General features: G+C 41.3%; 1 protein-coding gene across 1 annotated transcript in view; it reads left to right on the forward strand.

Annotated features, from left to right (window-relative positions):
- The window catches only part of LOC145394741 (G-protein coupled receptor Mth2-like), a 176,957-nt gene extending 158,020 nt beyond the window's left edge, over positions 1-18,937 (forward strand). Inside the window, exons 12-14 of the mRNA XM_080268521.1 lie at positions 9,428-9,599; positions 13,407-13,496; positions 18,664-18,937. Of these exons, the coding sequence (XP_080124647.1) occupies positions 9,428-9,599; positions 13,407-13,496; positions 18,664-18,919 (518 nt within the window). The 3' untranslated portion in view covers positions 18,920-18,937. The remainder of the gene's footprint in view (positions 1-9,427; positions 9,600-13,406; positions 13,497-18,663) is intronic.
- The last annotated feature ends 586 nt before the right edge of the window (positions 18,938-19,523 follow it).

The raw sequence follows: 19,523 nt of genomic DNA on the forward strand, positions 1-19,523 counted from the left end.
TATATATATATATATATATATATATATATATATATAGAGAGAGAGAGAGAGAGAGAGAGAGAGAGAGAGAGAGAGAGAGAGAGAGAGCACTTTCCAAATTTATCTCTACAATAAGCTTTACACTCTTTTTGGGGCGATGATCTTCACACTTTTCCTCAAATCAGCAGTACATAAAACAGGCTTCTAGGTTTATAACCACTCCGAGTCTCAGACTCAGTTAAAGGTCCTTGTATTCACTGAATTTGTATACGCTGCATAGGGAACTGTTGATAGAATAAAACAAATAAACCACTGTGTCCCACGAATACCAGCACATTTTCATTTGAATAATCTGTTGTGTTAATGCCTTGTGTCAGGGGAAGGCTAGCGGCCTTTGCAGAAATTCCATGCTTAATTATTGAAGAAAGCTCAAGAATTGTTGCAGCAAGTGAACACAGAGAAGCAATTTGACGAATGTATCGAACGGTAAATTCACTGTGTTATAAAATTTGCTATTTTGACAAATCTTTCGTGCGAAGTCAGGATGGCCAGGGAGATGATGAAGTACGGCAGGGGAGAGAAAGCACACATGAGAATAGCGTCAGAGGTGCTGATTGTGGCGAATGGTGGAATAGTTAATTTATTACCTTCATAGTTTTCATCATATTCGATTTTACGTCTGTGTTCTGTGTAACATGGGTCAGGCGGGTCCACCTGATAGCATTCTTTCGCCGTGCCCGGATCTACGCCAGTTGTCTCATAATACCTCAGTATTTAGGGTCTGTGCACACCACCTCAGCCCACGTCTTCCTCTTTCTACCTCTCCATCGACGGCCCGCAGCACACTGGTCTAAAGCAGTAATTTCATGGCCAGAAATCTACGAATCTCGAGACATATGTTTCACTCTATTTTATGAATTTTTCTCAACATATTAGTAAATTCCCTTGTGATATTTAAAAAATTTGCTTAATCTGTTGTCAAAACAAGGTTTCATATAAAAAATATGTTAAATATTTACAGAGACGGAAAGTATTCCAAATACTTATTTCATATACTCGTATACTGAATACCTTCTTTCTCCCTCAGTTACTATTAATCATCATCATCATCATCATCATCATCATATATATATTTGGTTCTCCTAGATGTGCAATCACTTCAGGGAAGAGTGATTTCTCCGGTCTGAGGTATCTTGCTTTTCTTTGGCATGCTACCAGTGGATCAGATGATGGAAGAAGCCAGTGAATCAAGTATATGTTGATCCATACTCTGGAGGATTTACATGTATGACTCAATTTAATGTTTACCATACATAAAATCTTTTCTTTAAATACATTAATGCCCCTCTGTTTTAGGACTGACATAATTATTCCTCTCTCATTATCAGCTCTTTGTCTTTCTGCACAATTCTGAAATCAGTTCAAATATATCGCACTTTTCGCCATCACATATTTATCCACAATCATTCATGTTGCTGTTATGACGAGATATTATATATATGAGGGCACCTACCTTCTCTTAGTGAAATGCATAGATGTGGAAACTCATCACTGGCTTTGAGCGGTTGAAATTAGGAATGGTCTCTGAAGAAAACGGGAAGTCCGCGATAAATTTAAACTGTGGCACTGGCCGCTTTAAGGAATGTTTGAGGGAAATTGGTATTATTTCCTAATGCGCACATATGAGCAGCTAATTTTTCCATATATTATTCCTGGATAATTATCCTACAAGGCTGTAGCTAGTACATCATTCAGTATGGCTGGAACTACTGTGCAAAAGGCTTGTAATAAAAGTACATTATACCTGTATAATAATATTTAAAATATAAACTGCTGAAGTTCACACTTTCGGCGAAACGGTGGAGTAAGACATATTTGTAGTGAAAATTACATGACCGAATATCGTAAAACAAAAAGTTACAGCCGTTTTTTGTATAAGGGGAAAATTATTTATTCTGCTACAGTTCCTAAACATGAGGTAATATTCCTGCAAAAACCATTTGAAATTGTCGTAAACTATGTATATTAGCTTCACAGTTCGATTACGTGGTATATAGTTATTCTCACTTATGGCCAAGAAATGGCACTTATGGACCACTGCGGCGCATCTATGCCTCTTCACTTTTCTGTCAACTTCCTAAGTCCACCCTCTCAGCATATCGACTATCTCAGTTTTTTCCTTTCTATTTTCTTGCTGATGCTTTGCACTTCCAACCGTCTTCTCACCTCTTCTGACGATTTCTTGCCATCGAGACTTATTCCATAACCATCGGATCATTCCCATATAGTTTTGTTCCAGTCTCATTATATCCTCCTCTTTTACACCCTAGGTTTCACCGCCATAACATTCTAAATAAAGGCATTACATACATTCCCATTTGTGAGACCACTCGCGATGTCTGGATAGGTAACAAGTCTAAACATTTTCCAAGTACTATTCACCCTCACAATGACGCTTTGCTCGACGCTATCCTCTGTACTAATGACCTCACTAAGGTAGCAAAATTTATCTGCAACCTCCAGTGACTCATATCCCATCGCAGACGATCTTACTGGTCCACCAGCGAGTAGCCTGACTGCGCCCCAACACCGTCTGCGCCTAAAATCAACCCAGAGCCTCAAGCCAACATGCATCTTACTGCATCTATAGTGAACCCAGTGACTGGATCCTGTACGGAAAACGCCATTTACTACCTACACTCCTACATACGCCGCATGGCCCGAGTCCATAACCGGTTTAGTGTCACACCAGTCGATCATGGGATTTGTTTTTCTTATGTTTACTGGGAGATCTTTGATTCCATACCTTCAATCCGCTTTTTTTTTTTCCTTTTAGCCAGTTCTTCTGTAATCAGTACCGTTACAGCAAGATCATCTGCATGTAAGAGTTACCATGAACAAATTTCTGAAATCCTGTGATAATGATGTCATTATCATTGTGAACATCGGTGATCTCAGTCCTGATGCAAAGAAAGTATCTAGGCCTTGTCGATGCCGCGGACAGGAAACCAAGAATGGTCTGTGTGTTCGGACACAGCTCTAAACCCCCTCCCTTCCTCCTCCTCCTATCCAACTACAACCACTTCCCTTGATCTCTTGATCACACACACACACACACACACACACACACACACACACACACACACACACACACACACACACAGGCTTATATATATATATATATATATATATATATATATATATATATATATATAGAGATAGATAGATAGATATGTGTGTGTGTGTGTGTGTGTGTGTGTGTGTGTGTGTATATGTGTGTGCACATCATTGTCCTAGTGCCAGGGCATTACAATGAAAGGCAGTCGGGGTGCAGGGTGAGAAGGTCATCGTGTACATGAAGATGTGTGATGAAGTAGGTACACAAAGCAGAAAACAAGAGTCCAGGGGGGTCTGAAGGGGACAATAACTGGGCAGTTAAAGATATGACGGGATAATGCTTCATCCACTGGATTGTGACAGTTTACATGACCTGCTGGCGGTCGGTCGTCCGGTGATTTCCCCTGGGGAGCGATACCCCAGGCACTTGTGGGCAACGGCCACATCACAGGGGTGGGTGTGGGTAGGGTGCTTGTCATAGGTGTGCCTCACGCCACGGTAGGTGTCATAGTGCTGGATGGTGACACTAGTGGGACGTTCAGCATCGGTACACAGACTAGGTCCTCCCTGGACTTCTCGAGGAGGATTCTCAGGACAACTGTTGTGTACGCAGGGAGGCAGATGGCAGCTAGGGGAAGGTTACAGGCAGCTCAGGCCAGGTGATCTACCTGGTTGTGGCGGATGTGACAAACATGGGCTGGGATCCAAATAAACGAAATCCTGAGACCAAGGGCATGAGCCTTATGGAGGCGAGAATAGAGGGAGGCGAAAAGAGGGGAAGGGGGTTGGGGGGGGGTTGTGAAGTAAGGCAAGGTCAGCTTGGGAATCGCTGATGATGAGACCTGGTAGGTGATGAGAGAGAAGGAAGTCAAGAGCAGAGTGTTTAGCATATATTTCATACTGGGTACATCTGGCCCAGTAGGGACGGCAGTGGGAGATAGAGAAGACGGGGATAACAGAGTTAGTAAAGGCAATATAAGCAGCTCCCAACCGACTGTTAGCGAGGAGAGAACCATCAGTGTAGACGTGAACAGGATGGGAAGGGTAGGTGCGATCTACGGAGTTTAGGGTTTCAGTGACGGAGAGCTGTGAAGGGATTGATGAACGGTCAGAAGCAGTGGCAGAAGGCGTATACTGCACAGCAGGAGTTGTACGTGTCCAGGTAGGGGGCAAAGGGTCATTAGGGATGGGAATGACAAGATCAGCACAGATACTGGCGGGATTACGGCCAGAAAGCTGGAGAAGATAGTTGGATGCTGAAGGAATTCGTTTTAGCCAGGATGCCAGGCCTGGCACGTGAGTATGCAGGATCCGATCTAGGTGAGTGGAATCTGAGAGAATGTTAACCAGTCCAGAGGAAAAGAATGAAGCAGGAGACGGAAATGTGGTCAGACACTGTATGGCAAAGCAGACTCCAAGCATGTGAATGCGATTGGTGATGGGACACAGATTGAGTTCACGAAGCATGTTGACGACTCTGACAGACCTGGGGCAGCGAAGAATGAGACATTTTGCCCGATTCTGTACCACTTCAAGTGGTCGGAGCTGTGCTGGGGGGACAAAGGAGAGAGGGATAGCATGATAATCAAGAAGAGAGCGAATATATATCAGGTAAAATGATCGAGCGACGAGGATGCTAACCCCAAGCGAATCACAAGTGAGCGTGCCAAGGAAATTAAGTCTGTGGTGAAGGCGGTTGTAGATAGTGAAGACATACTGGGAGGGGTTAAAGAGGGAAGAGAGGGGAATTCCGAGATATGTATAATCCTGCACTACCTCAAGATGAGAGCCGAGGAGGGTTATGGTTGAGCAGGCAAGCATATGAGTGAGGGATCGTGTAAACAGTTTGGTTTTGGCAGAGTTGCTAACACTGTATAACAGCAAAAAAAAAAAAAAAAAAAAAAAAACGAAAGCAAGAGTGGTCTTTCCTAAGGTAGTTTTATACGTAGATCACAAAAATAATACCCAATTTTGTGTGTGACCCACCAATTTCTTGTAAATGATTCACCTACATGTAATGCTATTTACCCCAAGGTACCTTGTGTGCTGAGTCACGAATGGTTCCTATCTCGAGTGCTTCATTATTGTTTTGTGCAAAATTCTATTTTGATTTAGATCATCTAATTTTTATTCCTTTTTTTTAGGTGACTCTGATATTACTTAAGCAATAATGCCTAGAGAATGCAAGTATTCACCAGACAGCTTTTGTTATATATGCGGATCACTAACACTGAAGCAATATAAAGGACGCTTGATTCCACACGTGAAGAAACTATATGAGCTGTACTTCGGATGCAAAATTGATGATCAGGACAAACGATGGGCACCTCATATTTGCTGTGTCAGGTTCACAAGTTCATTTTCGGCATGGGTCAAAGGCACTGGTCCTGGGCTCACATTTGGTGTGCCAGTCGTCTGGAAAGAGCCGAAGGACCATTCAGCTGACTGCTACTTCTGTTTAACAGATATCACAGGTAAGTATTCTTCCCTCTATGTTCCTTGTCAGTTGAGTTTTCTCACAAGACATCTCATTTTTTCTAAATACAAAATAAGTGCTATATGATATTTTTCTTTTCTCACCACAGGTCACAACCAGAAGGGCAAAAAGGCTATTGTCTCCCCAGATCTTCAGTCTGCTACTCGCCCTATCAGACATTCGACGAATATACTTGTTCCTCAGCCACCTTTTGAAACACCAAGCGATGACATGGACAGCTTGGACGAACCAGGATTACATGATTCCACATATGAGCCACGACCTGAATCTGACAAGAAACTGAATCTCATCACCCAGCCTGAACTCAAATAATTGGTCCATGATCTAACCTTTATTAACATAGTGAACTCCTAGCCTTCCGTCTGCAAGAATGGAATCTGTTGAATGCAGCTGCATGGATTACAACATTCAAGAAGCGCTCATCAGATCTGCAGCAATTCTACATAGTGGAAAACAACTTTTGCTTTTGCACTGATATCAGAGGACTTTTTGATGCTCCTGAATTGAGCTATGAACCAAGCCACTGGAGGTTGTTTATTGATGCATCTCCTTACAGCGTTCAAACTGTTTTACTGCACATTGGAACCACCATGCCATCCGTTCCAATTGCTCACTCAGTCATTTTAAGAGAGATATATGAAAAACTTTCTTTCATTCTAGATCGCATAAATTACGGTGAGCATGAATGGCTTATTTGTGCACATTTGAAAGTTGTGGCCATTCTTAATGGGTTACACACTGGCAATACAAAACTTATGAGCTTTCTGTGCAAGTGGGAGAGCCAAGCAAGATCAGAACATTATGTACGCTCAGCATGGTCACCTCGGGATTCACTGATACCCAGATCCCACAATGTTATTCATGAACCAATAGTCAAGAAGGAAAACATCATTTTGCCACCTCTCCATATAAAACTGGGCTTAATGAAACAGTTTGCCAAAGCTCTGCAGCATCATAACCCATGTTTCCAGTACCTCAAGGAGAAATTTCCCAAAATAAGTGATGCTAAAATTAAAGAAGGCATGTTTGTCGGTTCTCAGATTCGCCAGCTTATGACTGACAAGGATTTTGAGTTACTGATGGATGAAATTGAGTTAGCTGCATGGTGTGCATTCAAAGGTGTGTGCAATGAACTACTGAGAAAGCATAAAGAGGGCCAACGTAATATTTTAGTGGATGAACTAGTAAAGTATAACCAAGATCTTGGTTGCAACATGTCACTAAAGCTTCATTTTCTTCATTCTCATCCGTCCTTTTTCCCAGAGAATGCGGGGGATGTAAGTGATGAACACAGGGAGAGGTTTCATCAAGATATATCAATAATGGAAAACAGGTACAAAGGGAAATGGAGTCCAGCCATGCTAGCCGATATCTGCTGGAATCTGAAATGTGGCCAACCAGGTACATCACACAAATGCAGTAGTAAATACTAATAAGTACAGAAACTCATTCAAAAATACTTGTTAAGTGCTTATTTTTAAAGGATATGGAATATTAACAATGATGACATTTCATTTGGCAATGATAATATAGTTACCTCATTTTTTTTAGTTTGCATGTATGAATGTTTAGTAGGCATATTACGAGAAAAAGTGACATGATAGAGGTATTTGGCTATCATTATTCAGATTCAGCACACTTGAATTGATAATAAAATCCTAAAGAGGGCTATGTTTTTTTTTCTTGACCCTGAAATTTTTTATACAGTGTAACCAACCCACAAACAGATACAGCCTGGCTGAACTTAACTAGGAGACGTTGTAGAGTGATGGGAGAAGGGGAGTGGATGTAGATATCGTCAGCATAGGTTAGGATCAGAGAGGAGTCAGGGATAGGACCTAAAACGCGGAGGAGTCTATTCATAAAATTGAAGACAAAAGGGCTAAGTACCCCATCCTGAGGTGTGCCAAGATTGAAAAATCACTAACCGCCCCACAAAACAGAACCCGAGAGTGACAATGAGACAGGTACCTTTCCAGCCAGCAGAACAGGTGGCCAGAGATACATGCAAGTGATTCATAATCTAAGCATAGTCTACCATATAACCGTCTTCTTTTATTCCCGTTCTCCATTATCTAGCTTGTGTACCAGATGGCGTGAAGGTAAGGGTCTCGCAATTTCAACGTTGAGTCGTTACTCCGTATCTTTTCTCCTCTGTGGTTATGTCCAAACACCAGACCATTCTTGGTTTCCTGGCCATGGCATTGACAAGGCCTGGATGCTTTCTTTGGATTGCGAGTGTACCCCGTCCCCTGTCCGTAACCTTAGACCACTGGTTTCCAAGCCTTCTATCATAGCTACCTACTAACTTCCAATATCTTGATATCCCTGCCCCCCATTAGACACATTGTTAGATTCAGGTAGAGTAACAATGAAAAGAGCAACCTATATGATTATTGGTCACAGGTGCAGTGGTGATAAAATGATTGATTATATACATAAGATTTTTTTTCCCAGACTGAGCGTCCGTTTGTCTTTTAGTTGTTCTCTTTCTTATTTCTTTCTTGTGTGTGTGTGTGTGTGTGTGTGTGTGTGTGTGTGTGTGTGTGTGTGTGTGTGTGTGTGTGTAAGTTCACAAAATTCTGTGCCTGCAAAATATATTTTATGTCAATCTATGACATGGAGAGGGATAGGCCTCAAGAGACCGCGGACAGAAATAATGTTATACCTCCCAGTATACCCACAACAGAACTGAAGAACAGAAAACGTTTGCTTCTTTCATGATGGCGACTACACGCGTTCGAATACTCTTCAAAATCCGCAAGTTATGACTTGTATTTTCATACCATCTTCATCGATTTCTTTGCAGATTTCAGAAACTGTGAAATATTTCCTAGTGTGTTGAAAACAATAATTATTCAGCGAAGCATTATTGTAAATGCTATGCGTTTCATTGTTGGCAAAATTTTTTTTTTTTTTTAAGCTACACCTTAAAATTTAACATGAAGGTGTGCCTTCCCCCCCCCCCCATGCCCAAAGTACACACCCTACCAAGAGGTAGAGGGGGCTCTGCACGGTTTGAAAAACACTGTTCGACTCTTCTCTGTAAGTTCCGTTAACACTAATATTATTTCTAACACTTGAGCTTATGTATAATTGCTCCCAGGATGAGAGTGTCTTGTTGATGGAACTGACACATTGTACTGGCACAAAAACAGTGGAAATGGAATGTAAGTCACTTGTGAGTGCAGTAGAGAGGAACTGCATTCTCTATGAAAAGTTCCTATATGTGCATGGTTATAAGCTCTTGAAGTGATATCCAAAGCCATTTGATTATTGTCGATTAGTTTAGCATGATTTGAGTAGGTATTTTACTCTTTGGAAATGGTGTAAAGGAACTCAACCACAGTTTTACCATTGTCATGCACGAATAGTTAGTAGAAGCGGTAGGTAAAAATTGAATGGATATAGATGGGGGATTTCAAAGTGGATGCCCTAGATTTTTTTTCCCTTTGAACATAGCACACTGTGATGATGTAGTTGCATGGGCGACTTGGAATTCGGAAAAGTAACTGACTACGGTTAGAGTAAGATGGATGGTAGAAAGCCGAGTAATAGATATTGTTAGAGAAACACAGAATATTAACACTGAAGAGGATGTGTGAGTAGAGTACATAATATGCAATGGTTTGTTGTACGTGAAAAGTGTTTGGAAATCCTTATGTTGTGGGTATCCAGGAGTTACTATTGGTTTATAGTGTTAAGTATTTTGAAGCAGGTTTTGTAGAAATATTAACACAGTATACACAAAAACATATACACTATAACATAAGACAAAGATATTAAATATTCTTTTTATGTATATATATAGGACAAAGCAAATAATCTTTTCAGGTGTCCATGAACTACTTGCTTACTTCGATGGGTTAACGGCCTTTCTCTTTGCCATAAATATTGTGTTTCTCCTGCACACCATAATCCTTCTCTACAATGCTGGGGGCGCGTTCCAGTGTTGTGTCGTCAGGCAAATAAACGTCAGTTCATTCAACCGGCATCACCTGCGGTCGTGAGTCTCCAAATTTTTTATTTTCAATTTAAACCTGCATTGTTTCCCAAAGCAAACGAATTAGTGTTCTCCACTGGCATAAGACAAAGGAAGTTCTTTTATGTTAAGGACCTATTTGCATGAGATCTCCCCCACTTCGAATCTAATAATCATGTTAGCAGTATTAAATTACAAGAGATAATACTGCAATGGTGAAGTTGGGAAAAGAATTTACTTAACCAAATGGTAGCTATTTAATGAGAATCTGCATGAAGAATGACATGATTATAGTGGACGTTTTGGTCTAAGAGTTAAAAGTGGCTGTTAATTTTATGATGCAAAATTTGATATGTTAAGTTCACTGTACTGTTCCGTTTTTGTCACATGGCAACGGTAGACTTACAGTTATTCGTTCTCATATTTCTAGGGTGAGACCCAGTTCTGTCATTCTGAGGGTGGGAACGTGGAATGTGAGAGGAGTGAATGATGATTTGAAAGAGAGAGAGATTGTTCAGGAGCCTGAGGATGCAAAAGTGGATATATGTGGATTGACTGAAACTAAATGGAAAGGTGAAAGAGTGAGAGAATGGGAATATGGTTTAGTTATATGTGCGGGAATTAATGAGAATGAGAGGGCAAGAGAGGGAGTATGTCTGATGATAAGCAAGAAGTGGAAGGAGAATATAAGAGAGTACGGAACAGTGGGTGCAAGGATTGTATGGGTGAGGATGAAAGTAGGTATACAAGCGTAGGCGATTGTATGTGTGTATGCTCCGACGGAGGACCGAGTGGCAAGAGTGAAAGATGAGTTTTGGGCGAGAGTAGAAGCATGTATGGACAAATCTGAGAGGTGCGAAGGGTTCTTTTGATTGGAGACATGAATGGCAATGTTGGGAATGTACGAGTGGATGGAGTGGTTGGTCAGTGGGGTGTGCCAGCTGAAGTAGATGGGAATGGTAGTGCTTTGGTGGACATCTGTGCTGGTAAGGGGTTGGCAATAGCCACCGGTATACATGGAGAGTAATGAGGAGGATGGATGGTGAACTCGTTGAACGAAAGGCAATGATAGACTACGTGTGTGTGGATGAGCGAATGAGAAGACAAGTGTTGGATGCAAGAGTGTGGAGAGGGTGGGGGAATGGAGTCTCGGACCATGACTTAGTGATGGCCAAGGTAAAGCTGCAAAGAAAATGGTTGAGGAGACGAGGGGGAAGACAGGAGGAAACAGCTCCTGTGAGAAGAGTGGAGAATTGCAAGATAGTGAGAAAATGGCAGAGTATAAGAGCATAGTGGAAGAAAGATTGGGAAGGTATGAGCTAGAGCAGATGGAAGGGGTGGAAGACGTATGTAAGATATTCACGGAAGAGATAGGTGCAGCGTGTGAGGTGGTTTGTGGAGTGAGGAGGAGATGCAAGGGTGTGCAAGGGACAGCATGGTGGAATGATGAGGTGAAACGAGCTGTGGAACAAAAGAAGAAGGCATATAGTGAATGGTTAGCGAGTAGAGGTAGGGGAGAAGATGAGAGAGAGAAGAGAGAGGTATAAGTGAGCAGGAGAAGGGAGGTGAAGAGACTGGTGAAGGAGAGTAAGAAGAAAGTGGATGAAGAGTTTGGGAGGAATCTGAGTGTGAAATGGAGGGAGATTAAGAAATTGTTTTGGAAGGAGGTAAAGAAAGTAAGACAGTGTGAAAGGGGAAATAGTAGGGGAGTGAAAGAGAGGAATAATAAATTGTTGGTGGAGATGAGAGAAAAATTGGGGAGATGGAAGAAGTACTTTGAGAATTTGTTGTATGTAGAGAGTGAGAGCAGTGCGAGTATAAGTGGTTGGGGAATGGCTGGGAGAAGAAGAGATGAGAGGAGGGAGGAAGAGATCAGCAGGGCGAAAGTAGTGGAAGCAGGGAAGAAGATCAAGTTGGGAAAGGCAAAAGGAATTGATGGAGTGTGTGGTGAAATGCTGAGGTATGGAGGTGAGATTGTTGTGGAGTGCATATGGAAGTTGTGTAGATTGGCTTGGGAAGAGGGAAGGGTTCCAGAGGACTGGAAATCAGGTATAATTGTTCCTTTATACAAAGGCAAAGGGGAGAGAGAAGTATGTGGTAACCATAGGAGTATTTGCCTTCTTAGTGTGACTGGTAAAATATATGGTAGAATACTCATTGATAGGGTTAGGCATATGACAGAGGAGCTAGTTGGAGAAGAACAAGGGGGATTTAAGAAGGGAAAAGGGTGTGTAGATCAGATATTTGTTCTAAGATGTTTAGTGGAGAAGTATCTAGAGAAGGGAAAGAAAGTGTATGCTGCCTTCATGGACTTGGAGAAAGCATATGACAGAATAGATAGGCAAGGTATGTGGAAGGTATTAAGAATATATGGAGTGGAGGGGAAATTATTGAGTGCTGTGAAGAGTATGTACGAAGGAGCTAGGGCTTACGGTGCGAGTGGATGGTGAGCTGAGTGAGTTCTTTGATCTCAGTGTGGGACTGAAACAGGGTTGTGTGATGTCTCCATGGCTGTTTAATATATACATGGCTGGGGTTGTAAAGGAGGTGCAAGGTAGGGCAGTGGATGTGGGGATGGCTCTAATGAATGAGGGTGTGATTTGGAAGATTCCGGTGTTGTTGTTTGCTGATGATACAGTATTGTTGAGTGAAGATGAATGGGAGTTGCAAGGTTTGGTGAATGAATTTGGGACAGTGTGTAGGAGGAGGAAGCTGAAAGTTAATGTAAACAAAAGTAAAGTTATGGTGTTTGAGAGGAATGAAGTCACAGAATGTACAGTGAGGTTGGATGGTGAGGATATGGAGAACGTGAGTGCATTCAAGTACTTGGGTAGTCTGATGAGTAAGGATGGAACTTTGAGGGATGAAGTGCGTGAAAGGGTACAGCAGGGAAGGAAGGTTGTTGGTTCACTGAAAGCAGTGATGAGAAATAGGGAGGTGAGTATGGAAGTTAAGAAGTCACTGCATGATAGTATTGTGATCCCTACCCTGAGGTATGGAAGCGAGGCGTGGACCTTGCAAGAGGGGAACAAGTCAAGAGTGAGAGCAGTGGAAATGATTTACTTGAGAGGAGCATGTGGAGTGACATGGAGGGACAGGTTGACGAATGAAGAAGTGAAGGAACGTTGTGGGGTGGATGTGGATGTGGTTGAGAAGATTGGGAGAAATACACTGAGGTGGTTTGTACGTGTGGAGAGAATGGAGAATGAAAGACTGACTAAGAGGGTGTATGTAGGTGAGGTGGAGGGAGGGAGAGGGAGGGGTAGACCGAGGATGAGGTGGAGGGATGGAGTTGAGAGGTATATGAGGGAGGGGGGGTAAGGGGGGGAGGGTAGTCAAATGATGGGTGACAGAGCGACTTCGAGGCGTTTTGTCTGTGGCCACCCTTTGCGGGATTAGGGCGTTGGGCTATAGATAGATAGATAGATAGAGACCCAGTTTGATTACTACATTTTTTCCTTTAAATTTATATATTGGAATTATGTTATGCATTATGCCATTATTGCATAGTCTGCAGTCAACACTTTTCTGTATCATGGGAGTAAAACAGTTCTTAGACCTTCCAGACGTAAACCGAGGGTTGTGCTTTTAAGTTCTAGAACGTGTACCGGTACAGTTCTAAAAGCGCCCCCAAAGTATAGCCTACTGTGATTTCCACTGTCTTGCTTGTGGATCCGTAACTTGGTTGTCATATAACAGTTGATTTAACTTAAGATTGAAGAAACCAATGAACTATGATTAAACTAAAAGAGTAAACGCATATTTAAGATCCAATTTTATTATGAGGTCCCTATCAAAAGAAAGGATGAAATTAGTTATTTATGTTTGCAGGTTCTGGCAGCGTTTTAGCCTGTTCATTGTGATGGTCTTGTGTTGGGTTAGCGAAATTCTCTCCAAGAATATTCCTCCACCAGAGTTCTGGTAAGTGTGCTGTCATTTTGGTTCACGTGTCCTCGCCCATCCCTAGTTTGGAGGTTTCCAGCAGGGAATAAGGTGTCGATGACATTGATATTTTCCCTGTGTGGAATAGGAATTGATATGTATTATCACAGCAACAGAATTTTATACGACTGGCTGCTATATGAACAATCAATTCCTTACTATTAATCCGTTCAGTGGTAAGCTTTTGTATGAGTAAAGCTAAATAAAAGAAATAAGGGCACTTTTGTATATGAACACGTAAATAAATTTAAATTTTAACCATTTATTGATTAATCTAGCGTTTGCCATAATGTAAATACTACGTATGGTTCCACCACTGCAAGTAATCTTTGAGTGCTTGACTCATCTGAATATGATCTCTTTGTAACCGAGTTAAGTAGTACGATTATACCGTATAATAAGGTGACCAGAGTCCCGCTTTTAGGCGGGACAGTCCCGCTTTTTTTACGTCTGTCCTGCCTATTTAATTGCGACGACAGTGTCCCGCTTTTTTTAGCAAATTATCTTCCGTGTCTCGCTTTTAGAAAATTACTGTAACATTAGATATAAGATGACATTCTTTTATGAATCTGTGATGAATTAGTAAAATTATGCATGATCCAAACCAAGTGAAATACTAAATTGTTAATACAGAATCTATTATATTCACTAAAGGACAACTTTGCTCGGCCATTCACCGTGCCATTCGGTATATTCAGACTTCGGAGTTTGTCTAAGACGTTACTGTTTGATTAGCAGCCTCAGGGTGAGGTGCAGCACTGTATATATATATATATATATATATATATATATATATATATATATATATATATATATATATATATATATATATATATATATATATATATATATATATATATGTATATATATATATATATATATATATATATATATATATATATATATATATATATATATATAGGAGCCACTGTGGTACAGTGGTAGTGTGCGTTTCGTACACGGGGGAACCAGGGTTCGCGCCCCGCCAGGGTAATAAACTTTGGGAGTGTTCACCCGGCCACGTACTTCATTGGTGGACACAAGGGGTGCTGTGGTTGAACCAGTGTCGGCTACTATAAAGTATGCTTGCACCCAGTCGGCTTGCGCGGGCCGATTATACTTGGTTCACAGCCTACACACACATCCAAAGCCACTACAATTACACTTACAAGCACTTGCCACCCTACATACAATCTCTACCAGACAGCCTAAGCCACTTGGTAGAGATACATTGGCTGTATCGTCCCGACTTCGGTCAGTGGATACTCAAACGGGTGATGATGGTGATGATGATGATATATATATATATATATATATATACTGTGTGTGTGTACAGCATATATACTAAGCTACACTTAGTGTAATGATACCCTGGTTTAGGGTAGCTCTACATTGAGTGGCAAGCCAAATGATTTCCTGTAAACCAGGAAAGCATTTGTAATGCTGAGTGGTAACCTTACTACCAACCAACATGTGTTCCCTACGTGACAACACGTGGGTTGGCGGAGGGCTAATGCCCCTCACGAGAAAACAACTAACTAAAGATACGAACAAGAAGCCTCGGACCAGGACTGACCAAAAGGTGACGGCTAAAGACCGAACAAAGGACTTGGTAACGATAGCTACAAGGAATGTAAGGGATGCAAATGATGAGGTGAAAGAAAGAGATTGTCCAGGTGATTCAGGGTGCGAAAGTGGATGTATGTGGGTTAACTGAAACTAAATGGAGAGGTGAGGGTGCAAAAGAATGGGAGTATGGATGGGATATACGTGCAGGAGTAGGTGAGAAGAAAGGGCAAAAGAAGGAGTGTGTTTTGTTGTGAGTAACAGATGGAACGAGAATATGAGAGTATGGATCAGTTGGCTCAAGGATTGTGTGGGTAAGATTGAAAGTTGGACTACAAATGTGCGCGATTGTGTGCATGTGTGCACCAACGGAAGATCTTGCAAGCAGAGTGAGAGAATAGTTCTGGACAAATGTGGACGTGTGCATGGAAAAGTTTGAAAGGAATGAATGAGTGTTTTTCCCTACTAGAAAAGTAGGGAATGTGAAGGTGGATGGAGTAGTTGGTCAGTGGAGTGTGCCTGCAGAGATGGATGAGAATGGCAGTGCTTTAGTAGACATTTGTGCTGGGAGGGGGTTGGTGATAGTTAATACCCCTTTCAGGCACAAAATGATCCGCAGGTATACGTGGCGAGTAATGAGAAGGGTGGGTGGTGAACTGAATGAACGGAAGGCAATGATTGATTATGTGTGTGTGTGGATGAAAGGATGAGAAAGTGTGTAATGAATGGAAGAGTGCATAGAGGTTGGGGGAGTGGACTTTTGACCACTACCTGGTGGTGGTCAGATTCAAAGTCCAAATGAAATGGAGAAATGGAAGAAGGGAAGGACAGGAGGAAGTAGTTCATACAAGAAGGGTGGAAAATTTACAAGAGGACGGAAAAAAGGCAGAATATAAGAGAGAAGTGCAGGAACGATTGGGTAAATATAGATTAGAGCAGATGGGGGAAGTGGAAGCTGTGTGCGAAATATTCACAGAAGAAATCTGTGCAGCACGTGGGGTGGTGTGTGGAGTAAAGAGAAGACGAAAGGGGGTGCAGGGAACAGCATGATGGACTGAAGAGGTGAGATAGGTTGTAGCACAAAAGAAGAATATAATGAGTGGATGAGAAACAGGGGCGTGGAAAAGTTGAGAGACGGAAGAGAAAGTTATATGTAGAGAGGAAGAGAGAGGTGAAGAGATTAGTAAGAGAGAGTAAGAAGAGAGTGGATGAGGAATATGGAAGGAACTTGAGTGTAAAGTGGAAGGAATGTAAGAAAATGTTCTGGAAAGAATTAAAGAGAGTTAGACTGGGTGCCAAAGAAGTTAGTTGGGGAGTGAAAAATAAAAAATGGTAGATTACTAGAGGAGAAGGGAGAAAAAGTGAGCAGATGGAGAGAACACTTTAAGGAATTGCTGAACATAGAGAATGAAACTAATGCAAGTATAAGTGGCTGGGGAAAGGCTGGGAGAAGGAGGGATATGTAGGATGAGAGTTGTGGAAGCAATGAAGAAAGTTAAACTGGGGAAAGACCCAGGTATTGATGAAGTGTTTGGTGAAATGCTGAAGCATGGGGGAAAGATAGTAGTAGAATGGATGTGGAAGATGTGCAGATTGACCTGGGAGGAAAGTAGAGTCACGGAGGATTGGAAGTCAGGTATAATTATTCCCCTGTACAAAGGAAAAAGGGAAAAAGAAGTGTGTGGTAATCATAGGGGCATCTTAGTGTAATAGGAAAAGTATATTGTAGGATGGTTATAGAAATAGTTAGGGATATAACAAAGGAATTAGTTGGGGAAGAACATGGAGGTTTTAGGAAGGGAAGAGGTTGTGTAGATCAGATATTCATTCTTATATCTTTAATGGAAAAGTTTCTAGAGAAGGGAAAGAAGCTGTATGCAGCCTTCATGGATGTGGAGAAAGCATATGGTGGATAGAGAAGTATTGTGAAAAGTATTAAGACTACACGGAGTAGATGGGAAGTTGTTGAATGCCATGAAGAGTATGTATGAGGGTGCTAAGGCTGCAGTGTGTATGGATAGTGAACTGAGTGAATTTTTCTATTTGAAGGTTGGACTGAAACAAGGATGTGTCATGTCTCCATGGCTGTTCAATCTGTATATGGATGGGGTTATTAAAGAGATACAAGATAGGCCAGTGGATGTTTGAGGAGCCCTAGTGAGAGAGGACAGTGTTTGGAACCTCCCTGTACTGTTGTTTGCAGATGATACTGTGTTGTTAAGTGAAGACGAAGGGGAGCTGCAAGGCTTGGCGGATGAGTTTGGAAGAGTGGTAAGAAATGGATTATAAGGGTGAATGTAGGCAAGGATAAAGTTATGGTCTTCGAGAGAAGTGAAGTCAGTGAATGCACAATGAGGTTGGATGAGGAGGAAATGAAAATGTGAGTACGTTTAAGTACTTGGGTAGTGTGATGAGTAAGGATGGAGGTTTAGAGGGTGAAGTGCTTGTAAGGGTACAACAGGGAAGAATAGATGCCTGTTCTTTGAAAGCAGTGATAAGAAACGGGGAAGTGAGCATGGAAGTGAAAAAGCTACTACATGACAGTATTGTGATACCAATTCTAACTTATGGACGTGAAGCTTGGACCTTGCTGGAGGGACAGAAGTGAAGAGTGAGAGTAGTGGAAATGAATTATTTAAGAGAAGCAAGTGGAGTCACATGAAGAGACAGACTGACAGTTGAGGAAGCGAAGGAGTGTTATTGTGTGGATGTGGAGGTGATAGGATGCGTTAGGAGAAACACACTGAGGTGGTTTGGCCATGTGGAGAGGATGGAGAGTGAGAGACTGACGAGGAAAGTGTATGTGAGTGAGGTGGAGGGGGGGAGAGGGAGGGGGGAAGCCAAGGATGGGATGGAGAGGAGAGATATATGAGGGACGGGGTGTGTGAGCTGGGAGCAGGGCAGTGAAATGGTGGGGACAGGGCGACATGGAGGCGATTTGTTTGTGGCCACCCCTTACGGGATGAAGGCATCTGGCAATAAATATATATATATATATATATATATATATATATATATATATATATATATGTATATATATATATATATATATATATATATATATATATATATATATATATATATATATATATATATATATATATATATATATATATATTTATTTATTTATTTAATATATACCCGGTATATATACAGAAATACCTGACAATATCCCGCTTTTAGCTCTAGTAAATGTGGTCACTTTATTATATAACCTTAAAACGGCTGAATATTGAGTAGGTAACTTTATTATGTTGTTTTAATATTTTTTTTTAATCCTTTGGACACGATGACGCACTTGTTTTTATTTTACATTTTTTTTGGAACTCCAAGCCATTCCCTTCAACTAAGCATAGATGTGTAATAGTCAGGGGGTTAATTAAAGCTAATCAAGCCCCTTGACTTGAAGTCTTTCTCAAGCTGAATAAAATTATCTGATGATAGTAAGAATATAAGTAAGAGAAGTGTCATCGTATGGAAGAGTTTAAATGCAGATGTATGAATACAAATATTCCTCACTCCATTCACAAAACCTGAAGAAAGAGTGAAGAAATATTCCTTACTATATTCCATTTCCCAGGATTTTCACAGATATCCTCAACTCGCTACAAGGCCTTATGGTGTTCATCATCTTCATTAGCAGCAGGAAGAAGCGAGAAACCGTCAAGACAGTTTGGGATGGAGCTATGTCCAGGTTGTCTAACACCGTTCGTAAGCTGTCCAGCCCTGATGTCTCGAATGTCACCTGGCATGTCCCCACCTCATCCGGCTCACTCTCTGTACCCAATGATTCGCACCACACACCCAGTTCAGAGGAAGAGTCTACACCTATTTGATGGCAGATGAACAGGACGACTTTGTGGTGTCTTGCATTACGATTATTTTAGTGATTTTTTTTTAATTACACTACAAAGGAAAAACAAATGAATAAAAAAAAATAATCCATGCACAGGAATTACTGACATCCTCCATTGATAAAATATTTGTAATAGTTGGACTTGAACCACTGTAGATTGAAGTTTGGGGAAAACGACTCTGGGGAAGCGAGTTCCAGAAAGTTCGGGGAATAAAAGAATTCTGATAGGCAGAAGTTCTGTAATATGGCTGAGTGACATTCCAGTCACGAGAGTCACCAGATGCCCATGTAGCACGACGGAAGGCATGGAGAGGTGGCACAATGGAAGCAATTTCGTCTGAGCATTTGTCATAAAAATATCTAAAATAATGCTAGGGAGGCAACATTCCTTTTTACTTGTAGGGGAGGTAGTTTATTTATAATAACAGGGTTATTAATAATTCCAACAGCTTTGTTCTGTTGTCTAGTTTTAATGCAACCTCTCCACATCCATTCTACAAGGGTGAGCATTATTCAGGCTGAGAGCACACATGACTTACAAATTATAGCTAACTGCTCGTCAGTGACGAAGTTACGGACTCTGT

This window comes from Coenobita brevimanus, chromosome 28 (assembly GCF_032717465.1).
Source record: "Coenobita brevimanus isolate Jiangsu-jjx chromosome 28, ASM3271746v2, whole genome shotgun sequence".
Classification (NCBI taxonomy): domain Eukaryota; kingdom Metazoa; phylum Arthropoda; class Malacostraca; order Decapoda; family Coenobitidae; genus Coenobita; species Coenobita brevimanus.